We start from the raw sequence: 22,877 nt of genomic DNA on the forward strand, positions 1-22,877 counted from the left end.
TAAGTGCTTCTCCTTTCCTGGACTCTAACCTTAGTGCTCTGTGACCTTCCCAGAGCAGGCACAAACAGACAAGAGGCTTTCAGACAAGGGGAGTTTTTGATCTGGGGTCCTCAGAAAAACTGGAAAGCTTTCAGAACAACTCCTAGCCCCACAGCTGCCTAGTTAGAGAATTAAGGGCAAATCTTTTCATTTCCTTTGGCTTCAATTTCAGAGTTCCATGCTATTATTTTGGAAGCATCATAAATTTCTTTCAGTCTCTCTTCTGATGTCTGAATTAATTTTACATTATTCCTGCGAAGTGACTCAGCCTCCCATTGTATACCTCCAGGGTCAGGGAACTCATTACCTATCCAGGCAGGGATCTGGGGAGAGAATGTCTTTACAGTAAAGGGACTCCATCTCTCCATTTCTTTGGTTCTAATTATTCATCCATCCATCCATCCATCCATCCTTCCATTTATTATTTCATTTATTCATTCTCCAAACATTTACCAAATGCCTGGCACTATGCTAAGTGCTATGGATACAAAGATAAAACATGGTCCATCTCCTGGAGGAGTCACCATGTGATAAGACAGAGGCAGGGAGAGGTGATAGGTGGGTTGCAATGCAGCGTGGCAGCACCAAAGTAGAGGGATGCAGAGTGCTCTGAGTACACCTGCGACAGTGCCCTTACCTACTAGGGGAAAGAGGAAGATGCTCAAAGCCCGTCTAATAGAATCATTATATGTCCAGTAAATGGGACATTCTCTAAGTACACTCTGGTACAGCCGGCTAAGGCAGTATTACACTTTCACTCAAATTAGTGATGTGCACCTGTTTCTTAACAGGAAAAGGCAGGCATGATGTATTGTGAAGGGAAAACAATCATAATATAGTCATGCATTAGGATACTGTTTGGCAGTTCCTTAAAAATCATGCACAGGGACTTCCCTGCTGTCCAGTGGCTAAGACTCCACACTTGCACTGCAGGGAGGATGAATTTGATCCCTGGCCATGGAACTAAGATCCTGTATGCCATGTGGTGTGGCCAAAAAAATAACAAAAAATGAAACACAAAGTCAGCATATTACCCAGCAATTCCACTCCTAGGTATATACCTACAATAATTGAATAGGACCATTATTCATAATGGCCCAAAGTAGAAAGGCTCCAAATGTCCAGGAACTGATGAATGGACAAGTTAAATAATATCTGTCTGTGTAATGCAGTATTATTGAGCCATAAAAAAAATGAAGTACTGGTACATTCTAAACAGGGATGAACCTTGAAAATATTGAATGAAAGGAGCCAGATATGAAAGGAGAGAGATTGTATGATTCTATTTATATGAAATGTCCAGATTAAGCAAATCCCCAGAGGGAGAAAGTAGTTCAGAGGTTGCTGCAGGCCTGGGCTGTGGGGAGGAATGAGGTGTGAGTGCTACTGGGTAGAGGCTTCTCTTTGAGGTGATGAAAATGTTCTGGGATTACATAGTGGTGATGGTTGCAGAACTCTGTGAATATACTGAAAAACCACTGAGCTGTAAGCATTAAAAGGTGAATTTTGAACTTCCCTGGTGGTCCAGTGGTTTAGACTCCACATTCCCAGTGCAGTGGCTGTGGGTTCAATTCCTGGTAGGGGAAATTAGATCTCACATGTCACATGGTGCAGCCAAAATAAATAAATATATTTTTAAAAGATGAATTTTATGGTGTGTGGATTATCTTTCAATAAAGAAATATTTTCAAAATTTAGTCATGCATAGTATCCCATTATAACAAGGAAAACTGGGCTTCCTCGGTGGCTCAGATAGTAAAGAATGTGCTTGCCACACAGAAGATCCGGGTTCAATCCCTGGGTCAGGAAGATCCCCTGGAGAAGAAAATGGCTCCCCACTCCAATATTCTTGCCTGGGATCTCGCCTGGACAGAGGAGCTTCGTGGGCTACAGTCTATGGGGGTTGTAAGAGTCGGACACAACTGAGCGACTTTCATTCACATAATAAAAAGTACATCTCTTTCTTTTATAGGAAAAACATTTGGAAAGTTAGGTATTGAATTTCTGTATGCAACAGCCATGTCCTGGCTGAATGTGTTTTTACTTATTTGCAGGTTCCATTTGCATTTATTCGGACATTCACATGACAACTATTCCCTGAGCTCTCTGTGATCACTGAGCGCAGTGTGGGAATCGCTGTGTGGAGGGTGTGCATGCAGGATCTCACTCTGTTCTCAAAATTAACCTGTGAATTGATATCATGATTTCCCAGTGCTCAGTGAGGACAAGGAAATGGCCCACAGGCACACAGTAAGAGGAAGAGCTGAGAACTGAACTAAAACAGCACGATGTTACGGCCCCGACTCTAAACACTGTGGCAACTGGAGTCCTGAGGTCTGAGGCTCCTCCTTGCGAATGAGATGGAGCAGAAATAAAGGGATTGTCTCCAGGGCAGCAGACTGAAGAGGCAGCGCTGCCTTCTCCGTGCTTGTCCAACAATCATTTGTCAAAACTGACCTGGTCCAGGCCAGAGCAATGCTGACACAGGGAAGAACTGGGCAACTACAAACCCCATGACAATCTTCGAAAAGTTGACGGGTTCTTGGCCAAGATCATGGATTGTGACTGAAATGGACCTTCTGGAGACTCAAGTTCTAAACATGATGCTCATCTGCACTCATTCTGGCAATTGGCAGACCGGTGAGGGGTTAGAGTTCAGGACCACAGTGAAGTCAGCCCCAAGACGTGACTGCTTCTACAAGACCAACCTGGGCTGGGGCTCCTCCCTTTCAGCAGGAAAGAAACATAGGCCCTGAAGAGTACCCTAATAAAGAACACTCCTATCTCTGTCCACACTGAACGATCAAGGCTGTCTTCCAAAGTAGACAACAAGCCTGTTTCTAATCACTTAGCTCTTATACACATGCGTGTGCCTTAGTACTTATACATACAAGTGTGCCTGTCCCCCCACACACAGTGGTTAAGTCCTAACCATTCTGCCCTTTTCCCTGCTCAGCTGGCCTTTGCAACTTGTGATGCAATCCTGGCTCTCAGATTATGAAGACCCCAGGGTGCTGCGTTCATTTTAGTTCAGTTCAGTCACTCAGTCGTGTCTGACTCTGAGACACCATGGACTGCATCATGCCAGGCTTCCCTGTCCATCACCAACTCCTGGAGCTTACTCAAACTCATGTCCATTGAGTCAATGATGTCATCCGACCATCTCATCCTCTGTCATCCCCTTCTCCTCCTGCCTTCATTCTTTCCCAGCCTCATGGTCTTTTCCAATAAGTCAGTTCTTTGCATCAGGTGACCAAAGTATTGGAGTTTCAGCTTCAGTCCTTCCAGTGAATATTCAGGACTGATTTCCTTTAAGGATGGACTGGTTGGATCTCCTTGCAGTCCAAGGGACTCTCAAGAGTCTTCTCCAACACCACAGTTCAAAAGCATCAATTCTTCAGTGCTCAGTTTTCTTTAGAGTCCAACTCTCACATCCATACATGACTACTGGAAAAACCATAGCTTTGACTAGATGGACCATCGTTGGCAAAGTAATACCTTTATTTTTTAATATGCTGTCTAGGTTGGTCACAACTTTTCTTTCAAGGAGCAAGTGTATTTTAATTTCATGGCTGCAGTCAACATCTGCAATGATTTTGAAGCCCCCAAAATAAAGTCTGTTACTGTTTCCACTGTTTCCCCATCTATTTTCCATGAAGTGATGGGACTGCATGCCATGATCTTAGTTTTCTGAATGTTGAGTTTTAAGCCACTTTTTCACTCTCCTCTTTCACTTTCCTCAAGAGGTTCTTTAGTTCTTCTTCACTTTCTGCCATAAGTGTGGTGTTATCTGCATATCTGAGGTTATTGATATTTTTCCCAGCAATCTTGAATCCAGCTTGTGCTTCATCTAGCTGCATTAGCCAGATGGATGCTGCATTAGCCAAATATAAAAGGTAAGGATGAATTATTCTCCCAGTCCCCCTGTTCTAACACATGCCTTCTTGTGACAACCACAATTCTGCAAACATGGACAGCAATGCCCAGACCTTGATGTATCTGGCTGCAGCCTAAAGCTGGCCCACTCCTGGATCAGGATGACTCTGCAGAAATAGATAAGGCATCAAGCCAAACTTCAATTTGCTTAACCTGTGCCCTCTCCTGGGATCATAACAGCTGTAAACTGATTCAGTTGCAACTGATAGAGATATGTTTTTTAACTTTGGAAACTCAAGTTTCCCATATAGAACTAGATAGTCTGAAGAATAAAATCCTAGACTGGCCTTAATGCTTAAGTGGTTGGGCAGGTCTTAGGAGAGAAGACCCCTCCAAACTCCAAATCAGCCACCCACCCCCCTCGCCATCTCCATCAATTCTCTCAACAGATACATGGAGAGCACTTACTAGAGCAAGCACTGGACAAGTCTGAGCTCATGTTCTCCTGGGCCATTCACTGGGCTGAATTAATTAGTCATGGGATTAATCAGGCATAGCCTTCAAGGTGAACTGTGCTGCACTATGGGACCACAGTCCGGGAAACCCACAGGGTGCTCTTGGAGGTCCTTCATGAAAAAGGAGTGGTGAGAGGTGGGGGGTGGCTATGGGTGAGGTGAGGTCTTCATCCACCTTGAATTAACACTCTATGAACCTAGAATTCTATGAAAATTTTCAATACAGCCTAGACATACACCATGTTTCTGGAACCTGTTATTCTCATGCTAATGTCACACTTTCAGCCATGGAAGCACACCATCTCTATACTATTGCCGGGGTCCAGCCCCGGTGGATCCAGGGAATTCGAAGGGGAGATGGCATCGGCAATCAGGAAACAATTGCTTAATTAAATGTTAATTAAGGATATAAAGAGTGGTTAAATAAGGATAGCTCAGTGAGGAAATTCAGTGGAGAAAAGAGGCTGAATAATTCAGCCAGAAGGTGAGAGAAAGAACGACATAGGGAGACCAAGTTTCGGTGAACAAGGCCCGCACTTTATTTTCCAAAGTAGTTTTTATACCTTAAGTTATGCATAGAGGATAATGGGGGAAGGGGTAGAGTCATGCAGTAAGCCAGGCTTTCTTTCTGCAAACTTATCATATGCAAAAGTTTAGGTGATTTGCATCATCTTCTGGCCCGGAGGCCTGCTAACATTTTAAGACCCTTTCTTCAGAAAATTTATTTTTCTCTAAAGGTGATTAGTCAGGCGCCACCCTCCAAAAGCATTAAAGTTGCATTCCTATAGGACAAAGGTGTGGTGGGCTATAACAAGAAAAAGAATTAACTCAAGGGTCCAAGATTACAAACATTAAAGCTACTACTTACACCAATTATATTAATCAATACACTGCCAGGGACACAGCAGGTAAGGGATATGGAGACTTAGCAGCAAACATTGGCCCAACAAGTGAAAAACCCTTCACCAATACAATTTCTAATCAATCTTTTAACTGCTCAAAGGAATCTGTATTTAGACAGTTTAGAACATCTCATGCCTCTCACAGTTGGGAGGCTCTGAGCAATCACATGTGGCCGGAAAAACCTATTCAAGCAATCTAGAGGACTTCCAAAGGAGTTTGTAGGTTGAAACACTATCACACCCAGGAACTTTATTAACTGGAGCTGTAAGTTAACTCTTTTTTTCAGAGAGAGGTAGTGGGGCACAGCCCCCCATAAAGTCAGAGGTGTAGGTGAGAGCACAAAGCAGAAAGTAGGCAGACTCTGGTTTTGGGGGGAGATGCTCGAGGATTTCCAGGGGGACTCCTGAGGCTCGATCCCGCCTTTGTGTATGCCGAGCCTCCTTCCTCATGACCTTTGCCATGGGCAGAGCTCCTGCTCCCAGCATCTCCCCCTTTTTATTTCTTAAAACAGCCAGATGCAGCTCAGTTGCGAGTTTCTGAATGTTCTGCCAAAGAATCCTGACAATACAAGGAAGAATGATTATGAGAAGCAAAATTAAAGCACCAACAGATTAGACAGAATGTTTTTTCCTGAAATGAAGTTAGAGAAAGTGAGAAAAAAGTCATTAGCTGCTCCAGCGGCGGTAAAATCCAGTCGAGAGTGTTCCAGGGTCTGTATTTGAATATGAAGTTTCCCTAAGTCCAGGCCAATGTCAGAGCTGTTCCAAACACCTGAGATATGATTTTTTATTTTTTCCCATTCATAATCTGTCTCATTTACCTTTAAAGATGTCACGCATATCCACCGGTAATCAGCGTAGCACGACAGAGCCATTTTCACTTTTAAAGCCTGTAACTCAGTCCCAATATGGATTATTGCCTCTTCCAAGGCATCTACCCTCATCTCCAACTTTCTATCTATAGCTTCCTGTGTTGCTAGAGTTAAAGAAACATTTTTAGACATGGTATCAACATATTGGGCAGTATGCACTTGTTGAGTCAATGATATTGCTGCCGCAGTAACAGAAGTAATTGCTGCTATTAAAGCTGATATTCCTAAAATAAGTAAGCCCACAAACTGTCACGATTGCATTAAATCCTGAAGTTGTAATACAGCAAGACTATAGTTATATCAATAAGTGGTTACATCATAAGATAAGGTGGACGTTGTAACACTACAAAGGAGCAAACATTATATTGAGGGTATGCATTGTTCACAAGTCACTACATTGGATCCACCAGTGAAAGTCATATGTACATTAAGTTTTCCAGAATCGTTGGTAAAGAGAAAAACATAAGGCTTCAGTAGTTGTAGCATATGGACTCAGTAGTTGCGACTCAAGGGCTCTAGAGCACAGGCTCAGTAGTTGTGGTGCATGGGCTTAGTTGCCCCACAGCACGTGGGATCTTCCCAGATCAAACCCGCATCCTCTGCATTGGCAGGCAGATTCTTTACTACTGGGCCACCAGGGAAGCCCAAGCATCTTTCTTAAATGAATTCATTCTTTTTGTTTTAATGCAATTGTTCAAGAAGAAAATGTTACCCATTGCCATAAATGGAAGATTATAAGTTGCCATGAATTAAAGGTGTTAAAAAAATAAAAGTTCAACTGAGTAAAATTGAAAGATCCTATTGGCTCTCTTCAGTGATTTGCGAATTGGGCAGCATCCCATCTAGCAGGAAGAAAGATGCTCAGAGAGCTATACAAAATGAAAGACTCTCACAGGCAGAAGGAGATGGGACAAGAGAGTGACTAAATAAGAGTGGATTTCTCTTGGTGTGGTTCCCTTCCATTAAGGGAGGGCACACGACCAGGCAATTCTGGACTGACTCGTCTAATATTCTCTGCCTGGGAGAAGTTGAAGCTGTAATCAAATTAGATATTAAATCTGTTCAGTGACATGCACTTAATGCAAGTGACTCCATTTGGGGATCGGTGTCTCTGTGGACAATTTTCCGCTTTGGGTCAGAGACTCGGCTTAACCAAGAGATGTGATACACATTTCAGGCTGCTTGTAGCTGCCCCTCTGAAGTTTTTGCTGCTCTTCGGTGTGATGTTCACAGGCCATGATGTGCCATGGTGACCACAAATCGTGATGTTCTTTGTGGAATCTCTGTGGTATTCAGGGGTCAGGGTTTTTGATTCACACTTTTTTTTTTTTTTTTGGTTATTCTCTTTGTTCCTTTTCTTTTTTAAAAAATTATTTTTTTATTGGCGTATAGTTGCTTTACAATGTTGTGTTGGTTTCTACTGTACAACAAAATGAATCAGCCATATGTGTACATATATCCCCTCCCTTTTGGACTTCCTCCCCATTCAGGTCACCACAGGGCATTAAGTGGGGTTCCCTGTACCATACCGTACATTCTCATTAGTTATCTATGTTATACATGGTAGCATATGTATGTCAATCCCAATCTCCCAATTCTTCCCACCCTCTTTGCTCCTTTTCTGATATTCCAGCCTTAGGGAGATCATTTGCTTGGGGGTTAGTAGCTGTGAATATGCGGTTCAAGATTTTGAGAGGATACAACACACCAGGGAGATTACTCTGATTACTATAAGCCAGATAATTCCCAATCCCTAGAACATACCCTAAAGCTGTGATCTTCAAAACCTTAATCAGTCAAAATCAAGTAAGTCAAGAAAAGACTCCATTGAAAGAATCACTTTCTTAAGCCACGTGGCTTGCTCAGAGACTTCATGCTCGGGTAATGTTCAACTTCCCCAGAAGACTTAATCCAGGTGTCTCAAGTGTTCTGGACCACAGCACAGACATCTATTTGTTCAACTAAAAGATAATCAGTGGATGCTTTATTATCAAGAACAACCTGTTCAGAGAGCCTGAGGATTTTTGTTGGGTAGGGGTTTCCCAGGTGGTGCCAGTGGTAAAGAACCCACCTGCCAATGCTGGGGACATAAGAGATGCAAGTTTGATCCCTGGGTTAGGAAGATCCCCTGAGAGAGGGCATGGCAACGCACTCCAGCATTCTTGCCTGGAGAATCCCATGGACAGAGGAGTCTGGTGGGCTCAAAAAGAGTCAGACACAACTGAGTGACTAACACTTTCAGACTTTCAGCCATAGTGTTAGCAGAAGATCTTGCAATCCCCTCTTTGTTTTTTTTTTTTAATATTTATTCTTCACTGTGGCATATGGGATCTAGTTCCCTAACCAGGGATTGAGCCCAGGCCCTGTGCATTGGGAGCAGTTTTAGTCACTTGACGACCAGGGAAGTCCCCAGATCCTGCAATATTTTTAACAGTTGAGGAGAGGTTCCTGATCATAGCCTCATTTGCACTTACTACCTGGAAGAGTAGTAATCTGCCTTCAGTTCAGTTCAGTTCAGTCGCTCAGTTATGTCCGACTCTTTTCGACCCCATGAACTGCAGCACACCAGGCCTCCCTGTCCTTCACCAACTCCCGGAGTTCACTCAAACTCATGTCCATCAAGTCAGTGATACCATCCAGCCGTCTCTTCCTCTGTCATCCCCTTCTCCTCCTGCCCCCAATCCCTCCGAGCATCAGAGTCCTTTCCAAGAGTCAACTCTTTGCATGAGGTGGCCAAAGTATTGGAGTTTCAGCTTCAGCATCAGTGCTTCCAATGAACACCCAGGGCTGATCTCCTTTAGGATGGACTGGTTGGATCTCCTTGCAGTCCAAGGGACTTGCAAGAGTCTTCTCCAACACCACAGTTCAAAAGCATCAATTCTTCGGCGCTCAGCTTTCTTCACAGTCCAACTCTCACATCCATACATGACCACTGGAAAAACCATAGCCTTGACTAGACGGACCTTTGCTGGCAAAGTAAAGTCTCTGCTTTTGAATATGCTATCTAGGTTGGTCATAACTTTTCTTCCAAGGAGTAAGCGTCTTTTAATTTCATGGCTGCAGTCATCATCTGCAGTGATTTTGGAGCCCCCCAAAATAAAGTCTGACACTGAAGCTAATATTGAATCATGAATGCTTCCTGATAAATTCCATTTGAGTCTGTGTCTCAGGGCTTGAAAGGCATCAGCCATGGAGGTTAAGAAAACGTGAGGGTCTGGAGACCACACAGGCATATTTATTCAGTCTGTCTTTTTGTACAGAGTTTGGGATCAGAGGCAGGAAGTCAGACAGGGAAATGGACCACCCCCCAACCCGGGTCAGGTTGTCTGATACAATACAGAGGGGGGCTGAGTTTGTTCCAGGGAAACTGAGGCATTGGAAATCAGGATAAGTTTGTGACAGGAAAAACTACAGAATCACCACCATTGTAACAAATCCAACAGTCATCTGGAAGTTAGGTAGGTTTAGTTGCTCAGCTGTTTGACTCTTGTGACATCAAGGACTGTAGCCTGCCAGGCTTCTCTGTCCATGAGATTTCCCAAGCAAGAATCCTGGAGTGGATTACCATTTCCTTCTCCAGGGGATCTTCCCATCCTGGGCATTGAAGCCATGTGTCCTGCATTGCAGGCTGACTCAACCGACTGAGCCAGTTGGATTACTGTTATTTGCAATGTCAGATATCTAAACAACAGCATTCTCTTTCCAGGCCAGAACATGACAAAAGGTGGACAAAAGATCAAAAGGCTTCCCTGGTGGTACAGTCATTAAGAATCCGTCTGCCAATGCAAGGGATACAGGTTCGATCCCTGGTCTGGAAAGATCCCATATGCCGAGGGGCAACTAAGCCTGTGCACCACAACCAGAGTAGTCCCCACTTACCTCAACGAGAGAAAGCCTGTGTGCAACAACAAAGACCCGGCACAGTCACAAATAAATAAATCTTTTACAAGTTAAAAAAAATTAAAACAAATTTAAAAAAAAAAAAAAAAAAAAACCTTCATGGTGTAGGAATTAGGAAAAGATGGTTAATTAGGGAAGGAGAAGTGAAAGAAACTTTCCGGGTCCAACGTCTTGGTAGGAAGCAGTCTACTTCAATATCAGCTACTTTTCCTAGTCCATTCAATTTTGAAGTCTCTGGCTAGTGTGCAGTTCCTAGAGTCTAGAGGAGTCCTTTGAAGTTGATAAATGAGGACTCAAGGTTTAAGTCCCTGATATTTGGCTGTCATCTGGGTATTGAGAAGTTGCTATATAAAAGGTTCCCTTCCAAAGAGATCAAACAGCAGTCTTTGTACTTAGTGACTCCAAATTAGAAGGGTGGGGAAAAAACTTGAAACTTTAGTTTGGAGAGTCATGGCCAGATATTTGAGGAAACTAGAATTCAGGATCCAGTCCAGTTTACAGGAACATGTCTGAGATTTATCTTTGAATCCATAACACTTAGCATAGTGAGAATAAATGAAATAATGAACAAAAGGAAGGAAGGATGGAGGAATGGGTGGATGGGTGAATAATTAGAGCCAAAGATGATGGAGAGATGGAGTCCCTTTACTGTAAGGACATTCTCTCCAAAGATCCTTGCCTGGAGAGGTAATGAGTTCCCTGACCCTGGAGTTGTGTAACAGGAGGCTGAGACTTGGCAGGAACACTGTAAAGTTAATTTAGGCATCAGAAGGGAGACCGAAAGAAATTTAGGATGCTTCCAAAATAAGAGTATGGAACTTTAAATAAGAGCATGGAAATAGAAGCCCAGGGAAATGAAAAGATTTGCCCTTAATTCCCCAACTTGGCATCTGTGGGGCTGGGAGTCACTCTGAGAGTTTTCCAGTTGTTCTGAGGACCCCAGACCAAAGCCTCCCCTTGTCCAAAGGCTTCCGTCTGCTTGTGCCTGCCTTGGGAATCTCACAGAGCATGAAAGTCAGAGTCCAGGAAGGGAGAAACTCTTACGAAACAAGTTGTTTGAATAGTCTTTGGTTACCTGTAATTGGAGAGTTTTTGTCCTGGCTGTTAATATATTGATATAAGAGGGCAAACTCCGTGGGGAGAGTATCTTAGACGTGGCCAGGGGTGGGGGTGGGGTGAAGGCAGGTGGCGAGGGCAGGAGCTGGGGCCAGAGATGGAGAGGGCGGGACCTGGAGGGGGGCAGAGCTGGGAACGGGACCGCGTTGCCCCTCCAAACTCCTAGAGACCCGCAGCGACACGGGCTGCGCTCTTTCTGTGCTGTGGCTGTTTGCTCTGATCCTGACCTCGCTCTCCACTTCCACGGCTTGGAATGAGTACTCCTGAAGTGCAGAGAGCAGGGCGACGTTTGGAAATATTTAGCCTGGACAAGGTGCCAGAGATGCATATAGGGTAAATGTTCCCTAGCAGCGGTGCGCCCTCTGGACTTGGAGTTTTACATCCAGCCAATCTGGTGGCCTCAAAAGACACAGGGGAGGGTAAACACCCCAAGTCACAACTGCACGGGCTATGACTCGTGCAGAGAAAAATCAGCTAAACTCCTGCCTGGCTGTTGAGAATGTGGGAGAGCATCTCCTACTTCCCTCTTGATTATTAGTATAGTGTGTGTGTGCATGTGTGCGTGTGTGTGTGTGTGTGTGTGTGTGTGTGTGTGCCAGGCGCTCAGTTGTGTCTGACTCTTTGCGACACCATGGACGGTAGTCCGCCGGGCTCCTCTGTCCATGGATTCTCCAGGCAAGGATACTAGAGTGGGTTTCCACTTCCTTCTCCAGGGGATCTTCGCAACCTGGGGATCACACCTTCATCTCCTGCATTGCAGGTGGATTCTTTACCATCTAAGCCACCAGGGAAGCCCCGATTGTTAGTATGGATGAGGCCAAATCATGGAGAGTGGCTCACCAGAATATTATTATCGACTCTGGAGCCTGGATGTGTGGGTTCCCATCTGGCTCAGCACTTAGTAGGTGTGTGTTCTTACTCAGGGGATGTCCCTTTGCTGTGCCTCGGTTTTGCACATCTAAAATGGGAGTGACAACGGGGTTGTCATCGGACTGTTGTGAGATTGAAATGGGTTGTTTTAAAAAGTGCATGGAATGGGGAAAGTGAAAAAAAGGGGGGGATTCATAAATAAAGAAGTTGTTTTAACATGCGGTGTATTAATAGACACTCTGAAGTGTGGTAAAGCCCATGGATCAGGAGTCAACTGCCATTTAAGAGGTAAGTTTGTTACTCCCCGTTCCCCAGAGGAGGGGGTGTGACGCCACCTGATGGGTGACAAGGTAATGCACTGGGTGTGTCAGGGGGCAGAGGAAGGAGGGAGGAATTGGGGGTAAGAACTTTATCTGGGCTTTCCCGGCCGTGAGCCCTCGGAGGAGGCCTTTCGGCCGCAGCCATGGCGCCCAGCTTGAATGGCATGATCCTGAAGCCCCACTTTCACAAGGACTGGCAGCGGCGTGTGGCCACGTGGTTCAACCAGCCGGCTCGCAAGATCCGTAGACACAAGGCCCGGCAGGCCAAGGCGTGCCGCATTGTCCCACGCCCCGCGTCCGGTCCTCTCCAGCCGGTGGTGAGATGCCTGACGGTCAGGTACCACACGAAGGTTCGTGCCGGCAGGGGCTTCAGCCTGGAGGAGCTTAGGGTGGCTGGCATCCACAAGAAGGTGGCCCGGACCATTGGGATCTCAGTGGACCTGAGGCAGCAGAACAAGTGCATGGAGTCCCTGCAGGCCAATGTGCAGCGGCTCAAGGAGTACCGCTCCAAGCTTATCCTGTTCCCCAGGAAGTCCTCGGCCCCCAAGAAGGGAGACAGCTCTGCTGAAGAGCTCAAACTGGCGACTCAGCTGACAGGACCTATTATGCCCATACGGAACGTCTGTAAGAAGGAGAAAGCCAGAGTCATCACAGAGGAGAAGGACTTTAAGGCATTTGCCAGTCTCCACATGGCCCGCGCCAACGCCCAGCTCTTTGGCATCCGGGCAAAAAGGGCCAAGGAAGCCGCAGAACAGGATGTTGAAAAGAAAAAATAAAGTGCTGTTGGCAACTTGTGATAAACCTGAAGTGTCCATGTGACCTTCGTTGTGTAAGGAGCCAGGGCCTGGAGGTGGGGGGGGGGGCCTCCTTGAGAGGGACCTGGGGTGTGTCTGACCTTTGTTGCAACAGAGCTGTGAGGGAAGCAGCTTTGGTATGTGGAGGCTTGTGCTTAGTGAGTATTCTCGTCTGGACCCTCCAGCCCAGGAGGTGCTGTGTGTTCCTGTTACTATTAAAATACTATTTTCACATCTAAAAAAAAAAGAACTTTATCTTTATCTTGGTTGGTGGGAGGGGGGGTGAAGGAGCTAGCCAACTCCCCGCCCCCCCCACCCCCCCACCCCCACCAGCCCCCCCACCCCCCCCCACCTCCCCCCACCCCCCCATCCCCCACGCTCTGGGGCTTAGGGACTACCAACAGTTGTCAGGTCCTTGATCTAGAGTGATTAGGACAGGATGACAGTGGTCCATGTGGAGGGCCTAATAAAGAAGTTGGGGAACAGGCTCTGGGATGCTGGAAGGGAAAGTTCATTCTTATCTCCAGGGATTGGCTAACTCTGGGAGGGGCAGTTCCCCCAGAATCAGCAAGGCTCCAGCTGTCAAAACATCAGAATACAGGACATAGAGGACATGGTTAATACAAGGGTGCAGCAAGGGACCTCGGAATGCATCTGTACCATTTTATAGATGGAAAAACTGAGGCTCAGAGAGGGAAATGTACGTGCCCAAGGTCAGCTGGAAAATCATGCTCTGAATTCTCTGTCTCCTGAGTCCAGAGCCAGTGCTCTGGCCATCAGTGGTCTGACAGCCCAGCCTCCACTGGGTTTAAACCTCTTCCTGATGTTGTGACACTGTGAGAGGCCTGGAACTGAGGGTAAGAGCAGAGTAAGAACCAAATTAGGAGATGATTATCCCCTACTGCTGCTTTCCACCTTTAGAAAGTCCATATTGGCTGCCTCCATCTCCACAGTCAACTCATCTGTGAAATGGACATATTAATGTCTACTTAGTGAGGCTTTGAGCTTCCCTGATGGCTCAGTGGGTAAAGAATCTGTCTGCAATGCAGGAGACACAGGAGACTTGGGTTCCATCCCTCTGTTGGGGAAGATCTTCTGGAAGAGGAAATGGCAACCCACTCCAGTATTCTTGCCTGGGAAATCCCAAGGACAGAGGAGTCTAGTGAGCTGCAGTCCAAAGGGTCGAAAAGAGTTGGACATGACTGAAGTGACTGAGCATGGACGTGGACAATGAGGCTTTTGTGAAGATTAGTTAAAAGGGACCAGACTGCACACGGAATAATTTTAAAATTGTTAAGAATTTCAAGATTACAATAGAGTACTAAAGCAATCACGGGGCCTGGAGGCTTCTGAGAATGGCTGTTGTATAAGAACACAGGTCTCACATGCATGACACAGCTGGGATATGATGCTTGGTTGACTGCCTCTAGAACATGAGTCCATAGGCACAAAGTAATTCTCCCTTCCTACACAGAACATGGTTTAAAGATATTTATCTGGGCTTCTCATGTTTAACTTCATGCCTGAGTCTGGCCAAAGGCACCCATTTGACTGACAATTCTCTGCTGCCCTCTTGTGGGCAGTGTCAATAATAACCACACCTCCTTCAAGGGTGGTGGCTGACCTCCAGCCCAGGGCAAGACTCTCAGCAATGATCCCAAAGAATGGTGACTATGCCTGAGCCGACACACCCAGGAACAGCGTTCAGATTGCTCCCTTGTCTCTTGCAGCCTCTTGGGCCCTAACCGTGAAGCAGTTGCTTGGGCCTGGGGTAGGGTCACAGAGATTACCTAATCTTATTCCTCCTTCAAACTGAGATTAAATGCCTTCTGGTCCAGGTGACCGCCCCAGGCTCCAAGATGGAACCAGTTCAGTACTTAGCACCTCAGAAGTGCTGAGGCAAGTTGACTCATAACGCATTTGTCTGAAAAGGATCTATCCTTTGCCTCTTAGGATCCTATTTAGGTTGGCTGAAAGGCCCCTTTGGGTTTTTTCCCAGCACATTTTACAGAAAAACCCAAATAAACTTTTGGGCCAAGTTTTTAGTGCTTCCTGCTGCTGTTCTCCACCCTGCAGAGCCAGAGCAATCCATCTGAATGGCTACAAGCATTTTTGCTTCTCTCTGTACATGCCCTTTGTGGTGTGATTTTGTAACTGCACTCAGGAAGCGTATGGACTCTTAACTTACTTTGATAATAAAATAGAGCAGATGTAATGGTTTGCCAGCTCTTGACTCAGGACTCAAGAAGCCTTGCATGTGAACACTTACTCTCCCGCCCCTGTGACTGCCATGTGAACAAGTCCAGCTGAGCCTGCTGGAGAATGAGACAGCACCTGGAAGCAACTAAGACCCACAGCTGCAGACACAGGGGTGAGCCCAGTCAAGATCCTCTGAGGCTGGTCCAGGTCAGCAGAACTTCTAAGGTGGCCCACAGGCTCAGGAGCCAAATATATGGTTGTTGTTTTCAGCCTGGGGGTGGTTTGTTACGCAGCAACTGCTCACTGATACACTATATACAACCAAGTATGATCACATTGTGAGAGGGCTTCCCTGGTGGCTCAGATGGTGAAGAATCTGCTAATAATGCAGGAGACCTGAGTTTGATCCTTTGGTCACATTACTCCAGTGAAAAATATAAAGCTTTTCACTGGCTCCCTGCTACCCTCTGAAAAAAATTCCATATCCTTATCCAGAATAGGAGGGTCCTGTCTTGTGGATTTTATTTCTCTCTGCAGCCCTTCTACTTAGACACTTCAAATCTGCAAGTCCTTGTATTCCCTTACTGCCTCCTACTTCTGTGCTGTAAGAAGTGACTCTCATGACCTGGAATTTCCCTCATGACTCAGCTCAAGGGCCACCTGTTATGGGGAGACCTCTCTGTCTCCCTAGGTGGGAGTCTGTGCATGATCTCACTGCCAGGTTGAGAAACGGCCTTGCTTCATTCATCTGTAAACCCAGCCATCCACTGAGGACTGACCATATGCCAGACACTTGCCTAGGCACTGGAGATACACATAAAAGTAAGTGGTTGTGACCGCCTGTACCAAAAAGTGTTAGTTCTCTGAAAGATCTTTGTCTTTCTCTTAAAGACAAACCGTGGTAAATGCAGTGACAAGGACAGGCTCAGAAAGGCTTTTATAAGAGATGACATCTTAAGGGACAAATGGAATTAGCAAGTTTCAGAGAAAGGCACAGGGATGAGGTCCAGGGGGCCAGGTGTGCTTGGGGACACACCCGCAGCGAGTCCAGGTGATTGGCGCGGAGAGGTGGGGCAGGCTGAGGAGGGGGAGTTTGGATTTACCTTGAAGGCAATGGGAGCCATTAGAGGGCTTTAGAAAAGCATGCAGTCAGTGCTCAACACATGTTTCCTTATTAGCACACCATCTGTCTTCTTCATCGGACTGAGAGTTCCTGAGGACAGGGTTATTTCTTCCTTGTATTCTCTGGTTCCTTCCTGGAATAATAATGGGACTGAGTATAATTCTGATCAAAGAATGAATGAATAAGTGAATAACTCCACCCAAGCTATAACAATACAAAACCCAGCGGAGTTTTTTCATCCAAACAAGAATGGCTCTTCACTATCCTGGTCAGGCAGGTGTTGAGGGTTCAAAGAGGCTCTGAGATGGGTCCAGAGAACAAAGACCCTTAGTCCTCCTGGTGTCCCGCAGCCTCTGCTGGGCAGCCGGGAGTGTGTGCTGGTGCCACCTGGTGGCCACAGTGCTCAGGTTCTGCTTTGACTGTCTTCCTCCATTGCCAAAGTGCCCTGTCAGCCCAGAGAAGGGGAGCAGGAGCCTGGAGATGGCCAGAAATGGTCTGCCCAGCATGTAACTGAAAAGTTGGTCCCTGTTCCCAATCCTGAATGAGAACGAGGACAAAGCTTTGAATAAGGGAAAGAAAAAAAATTTTTTAAATATAACCACACTCCTTTTAATGCACATACATCGCTCTCCTAGATGATACCATTCCACTGGCAGGGTCTTCAGAACTCAGAATTAATCATAATACCACCCTATAAGGCTATATATAGCTTTAGAAACACTTTGTGCTCTTTAGACGGGGGCCAGAAACAGGAGAGAATGGAAAAGAACAGTGGCTTCTCCGGATAGCTTCACTAGAGTGCCAGGTTATCTAATCCAGTTGTTTGGAGTGAGAAAAATTTCCTGTCAAGTAGTTCACCATCTTTTCCAAAGCTTTGCAGAAACCTTGTGCTCTTCTGCTCTTGGCACTTAGAAACATTCCAGTCTGTTAGCTCATTGATTATTCCTTCATTCAACAAGCATATGTTTTTCATTCACATCACAGTCCAAATGGGTTTTGCCAATTGCAAGTTGCCTTCCCTGGTGATTTGGCATCTGGATTCTCCATCCTGGGATGCTGAGATCTTCCAGGGCCTCCTGAGTCATCTCTGCTGTTCTAGAAGAGTCTCCTGGAGAGGTGGGAAGCGATTGAAGCCCACCCTGGAAACATAGAAGCTGGCAGTAGCCATTTTTGGGGTAGCTCTTGTTACAAAAACACACCGGTGCTGGCCAGTGCCTTTCTGGAGTCCTAAATAAATGTATTTGTTTATTTATATTTAGTTTTTGGCTGCCCTATGCAGTTTGCAGAATCTTAGTCCCCTGATCAGGGATCTAACCTGCACCGTCCAGAGTGAAGGTGCAACACCCTAACCAGTGGACCACCAGGGAAGTCCCCTGAGAGATTTAATTTGCCAGCAAATGAGGAGGGTAGCAGACTAACATCTTGAAAACTACCGTCCTATTCTCTGAAAGAGGGCAAGACTAAGGAGAATTTTGAGGTTTGGGGTGGCAGGACTGCATGACTGAGACATGCAGTGTGTTTGGAGAAAGTGAGCAAAGGTATTTTCCTTGACTTACAGGAGAGATTTGTTCAAGATGAACTCTCTTACTTTGTTATCCAGAGCAAGTCATTTGCTTCCTAGCATATTGTAGGCAAATTATATTTATATATAAATGTATGTATATTTAAATGCATGTATATATATAACATATATAAAATATATGTGTGTATACAAATAATGAATGTGGATACACACAAATAAATTTATTTTTATATTATGTATTTTTAATTGAAGAGGGTGTTGGAACTAGTGGAGGATCCATGCCTCTGCCACCTGGATCATGTTATGCCTGAATGGCTGGGGCCCAAGGGATAGGGCACATCTGTGGTTAAAGGTCAGACTAGAGCCAGATTTCCTGACTTCAAATTCTAGTCCCCCCAGCTACTAAGTCGTATCATCCCTTTTTGTCTCCGTTTTCCCCACTTACAAATGGGGATAGTGATACTACTTCATTGGCTCATTGAGAAGATTCAAAGAGTTGCAGTTTGTAAAGTACTGGAAACAGTGACTGCCCCAAGATAAGAGTGTGCTTGTTGATGGAATGTCAGCTCAGGGCACTGGCCTTGTCCAAGGTGCTGACGCTCCCAAGGTCTCAGTCCTCCTGGGACGCATGGCTTGTGAGACGTGGATAGTCCCATTTTCTCTTTTAACAAAGCCAGGTACTCCTTGTGCCATGCTCTGTTCCAATTCCCAAACCCTGATGGGGGACTCTTCACAATTTAATCGCTTATCTAATAATTCTAGTCGTGGCTCTGTCTGTCACTCACTTGAAACATCGGAGCTGTAATGTCTTTCCTCATCTGCGAAGTGAGTTTGTCTCATTTGTCAGCCCTGCCCTCTCACTCCTCCCCATTGATAGGTTATTGTTACTACCAAGTGACCAGATGGGAGGGGTCAGGGGTCAATGGCAACTACCAGGGAAGTCTGGGGGACTGTGGTGTAGGAACAGAAATGTAGCGGGAACCTGGGCATGGATTCAGGGCGGGCAGCAGGCAGGTGACTTGTTGTCGGTCTGACCATGACCTTCAAGTGTGCCCCAGACTCACCGTCTCCAGGAGCTGGACTTGCTTCAGGGCTCTCCTCTCTGACTCTGGGTCTTCCTGTCTGAGGCCGGGACTCTGGACTAGACCTGAAGCTGCAGTAGGTGGGGTGGCTGCTCCCTGCATAAAGCCATTCTTTGCTGTAGAAACAGTCAGCCATGGCTCCGGGGTATGGTCAGGCCATGACCCTTGCTGGGCCTTCTCTGGGGATAGAGGTGGTCACTGCACCTCAAATCAGAGGTGGTCTGATTTCCTGCAGCCCAATCCCTCACCTTCATGTTTTTATGGGCAGCTCAGCTCCTCCCTGGCCCATGACTGACAAGCCAGTTGCTGATAAAAAAGGACATCTGAAGCCAATCAGTCGCCAGATCTTTCTGGAGTCTCTGGTTACCACACTTCTGTCTCCACCTCTTCTGGGTCATAGCTGAGGCCAGGGCCTCCCTGAAACATGGTCCAGCTAAGGGAGCATCTCCCTCGCCAGCAGCCTAATGGGGGCTGACAGCAGAGGGCAGCCAGGTCCTGCAAGAGGTTGGCTGCTGCCTCCCAAGACCCATGGAAGCTGGTATTTTCTGAAGCTGGAACTTCCTGCCCATCTGTTCACATGCACTCAGGCCCAGGGAGACTCAGATTTTGGCTATTCCCAATTCAAACATCTGGGGTGCTATCCTAATGAGGTGACAAGGGAACAGACGTTGTTTTGGCTACATGAAAACACAGCAGCAGTAGCTGGGCTGCCTTTGAAATGGGCAAAGATGGGTGAAAAGGAGAATAAATAGATAATCGTTATGTAACCGGCATGTACCAAACATAAACTAACAAGCTGTGCAAGCTAGCCCTATTCTGAATCCAATATTAATATCTAATCCTCTTTACAACCCCATGAGGTGGTCACTATCGTCATTCCCATGTAGAGATGATAAACTGAGGCAAGGGAGGTTAAATAACTTGCCAAAGTCTTCACACAATTGAGTGATGGAACCAGGATTTGGATCCAGTCACTGTGGTCCCAGAAAAGTTGCTCTTAAGTGTTCATCATCTTGTTTGATCCTGCTAATCCTCTTGAAAGTCTTATTCTCATTCTTCAGAAGCAAGAGAGACTCAAAGATTTTACGTAACTTGTCCAAGATTCCACAGGAATAAGTAGTAGGGCTGGTATTCAAACCCAGGTCTAGCCTGACTCAAAACCCTTTGTTCTTTTCCCCAGTCCAGAGCAAACCACAGACTGCAGGCCAAATCCATTCCACCACCTGTCTTGTAAATAAAGCTACTTTCATTCTACAACAGAATTGACTACTTGTGACAGAGATCTTTACAGAAAATGTTTGCTGAAAACTACATTAAAAATATGAAATGGATGAAAAGCAGCAACTTCCACTTCTGTCTATTAGGAGCTACCTAGAAAGGTAGTCGTTCACATTTTAGTATGAATTTGTCCATCACATCTGTGATCGCTCCCTGAGAGTATATCATAGTCAAAAACAGATGGGCCCTTGAAATTCAGCCCTAGAAATGAAAAAGTGAAACTAGTTAGCTAACTAGATATCCATTTTCTAATTAACTGAAAATATGTGTCAACCATTTACCTCACCTCAAACTTTTGTCCTAGGTTATAAAAAGAGTCATTTGGGTGAAAGGTGGGCCACGATGACCAGTTCTTCATTACTAGCTGGAGACTGATCACAGAAGATCCATTGGACTTAATTAATTTTGTAGTATTTTACCTTCATGCCAGAAAGAATACCACTACCAGATACATGACACAGGAAATATCCTTTATTATTCTGTACACTGAATTTTCCATGAAGAGGACAGCTTTTAAAATAAACACATACCAGATATAGAAATCTGCATGACATTGGAACAGTCCGTGACACAGGGCACCATTGAAAGAGTCCTTGTTTACACAGAAGTGGGTAAACAGAAGGATGAGGGCAGGAACCCCCAAAGCAACTTCACATTCACCAGAATTTTGGTGACTTGTACGATTGCAACTATAGCAAGCTGCACATCCTCAGAGCTGTGGATTTTCGGACTTACGAGGGCAGGACACCTGTTACCCTCAAATTCCTTCAAACAAAAGGGTTGCATTTATATTTTAAAATACCAAGTGTTTCTGTCAACAGCTGAAGAAATATTGGAGAAAGAGAAGTACTGAATGTCCAAAACACATGATACTTCCAACATGTCTCTACTTAGTAGATTGTTACTGCTCGCTAGATCATTCAGGAAAGCCCCGCAGTAAACTGTGTGCTTCCTTCTTTGTAAATTTAACATAATAATGTTGCTATGGAGACAGGATTTTTTTTTTTTTTTTTTACTGGGTGAGACCTTCAATTCTCTGATTCAACCCTTGCTTTTATAGACAGAGAACTCTGCAGCCCACAGAAGTGGAGCCCGTCCCCCAGGTTACCCAGTAACATAGTCACAGACGCAGCCTGGCACAACTCTAAATGCTGTGCTGTTTCCCCCACGCCACACTCCCTCTCTGTTCTCCCATCCATGGCTTTCAAAGGATATAAACGAAACGAGCTCAGTGAACTTCTTACTAAGAAATGCCATCTTTGGTAAGCATGTGCAGTCTCACTCACATTACCAGGATCCTTTGGCAAGAGACAGGCTCCCCCCTGGGCTGGAACCCCTCTGAGAATTAAGGCAGCTTTGAGGACCTTTATTTAGCAGGATATTTGGCAAGAGTTGGCAGGTCCCCTTCTCCTCTGTCTCATTTGCATCTGGAATGAAGACCAACTCACAGGTCAACACTAAATAATTAGACATTGAAGAGATGTTAACAGGATGGTCTTAAACAGATATTTCAACACTTCGTGGAAAATAAAAATTCTTTAAAAATCTAGTAAAATAGCAAAAGTGCCCTATACAGTACACAAGAGCACCCTTATCCTGGGTAAACTCTACAATAATAATAATAATAATAAAATGTCCTCAAAGAAGAAGTCAAACATTGTTTATGATAAAGCCCATGCTCTCTTTTCATTAAATGTGGGTGAAAGGTGAACCCAGAAGGTCTGCCAACACCTCCATGAGAACGTCCACGGGTGTCCCAGGTTCCCCCACCCCCAGAGCTGCTCCCCAGGCTCGAGAGTCATTTTCCCCAGAAGGCAGCACTACTGGGTTGGTTGGTGTTGGGTCAGCTAGCACCACATTTCCAACTCGCCCTCAGACATGTGTCTGGAAGCAGAAGGGCCACATACAGACAGCAAAGAGCAAACGACAGGATTTGTCTGAAGGGGGCCCCTGGAACACAGGCTTTTCTGACTCGTATCTGCCCAGCAGACTCAGCTCTTCACATGCCACCGTTCCCTAGAGCAGGGGTCCCCAACCTCCAGGATCTAATGCCTGATGACCTGAGGTGGAGCTGAAGTAATAATATTAGAAATAAAGTGCACAATAAGTGTAATGCGCCTGAATCATCCTGAAACCATCCCCGAAAAACTGTCTTCCATGAAAGCGGTCCCTGCTGCCAAAAAGGTTGGGGACCATGGCCCTAGAGTGGCTCTTTTCATCGAAGGAGAGCAGTGAAATACTTTCTTCCCTGGCAAACAGCTAGAGGAGAATAAATGACATCTCCTTCTTCCCTCTTCCCTTCTTCCAACACATTGCTCTTTTGCTAAGAAATAAATACTCCTTGGCCACTTGACTGGATGGATTGTTCTTTACATTTCATGACAGCCCTGGGTATGGTGAACTATATTGTACTGGGAATTTCAAAGTGCTCTCAGCTGAGAGTCAGAGCTGAGAGCTGAGGGTCCGACT

At 45.6% G+C, this 22,877-nt stretch overlaps 1 protein-coding gene and 1 pseudogene across 4 annotated transcripts in view; one reads left to right on the forward strand and one right to left on the reverse strand.

The window, feature by feature from the left end:
• Positions 1–12,499: 12,499 nt before the first annotated feature.
• LOC113876845 lies at positions 12,500–13,211 on the forward strand (annotated as a pseudogene). The gene has a single exon (XR_003506588.1). The product of XR_003506588.1 is annotated as a 60S ribosomal protein L13 pseudogene (transcript).
• SLC6A2 (solute carrier family 6 member 2) overlaps positions 12,919–22,877 on the reverse strand; it is a 50,932-nt gene continuing 40,973 nt past the window's right edge. For 2 of the 3 annotated variants that reach the window (XM_027516530.1, XM_027516533.1), the window contains one exon: positions 20,858–21,835. In XM_027516530.1, coding sequence (XP_027372331.1) covers positions 21,779–21,835 — 57 coding nt within the window. In that variant the 3' untranslated portion in view covers positions 20,858–21,778. Of the gene's footprint in view, positions 13,033–16,506; positions 16,660–20,857; positions 21,836–22,877 lie in introns of those variants that run through there. The other variant, XM_027516531.1, reaches the window with a different exon arrangement.

This window comes from Bos indicus x Bos taurus, chromosome 18, assembly GCF_003369695.1.
Source record: "Bos indicus x Bos taurus breed Angus x Brahman F1 hybrid chromosome 18, Bos_hybrid_MaternalHap_v2.0, whole genome shotgun sequence".
Taxonomy (NCBI): Eukaryota; Metazoa; Chordata; class Mammalia; order Artiodactyla; family Bovidae; genus Bos; species Bos indicus x Bos taurus.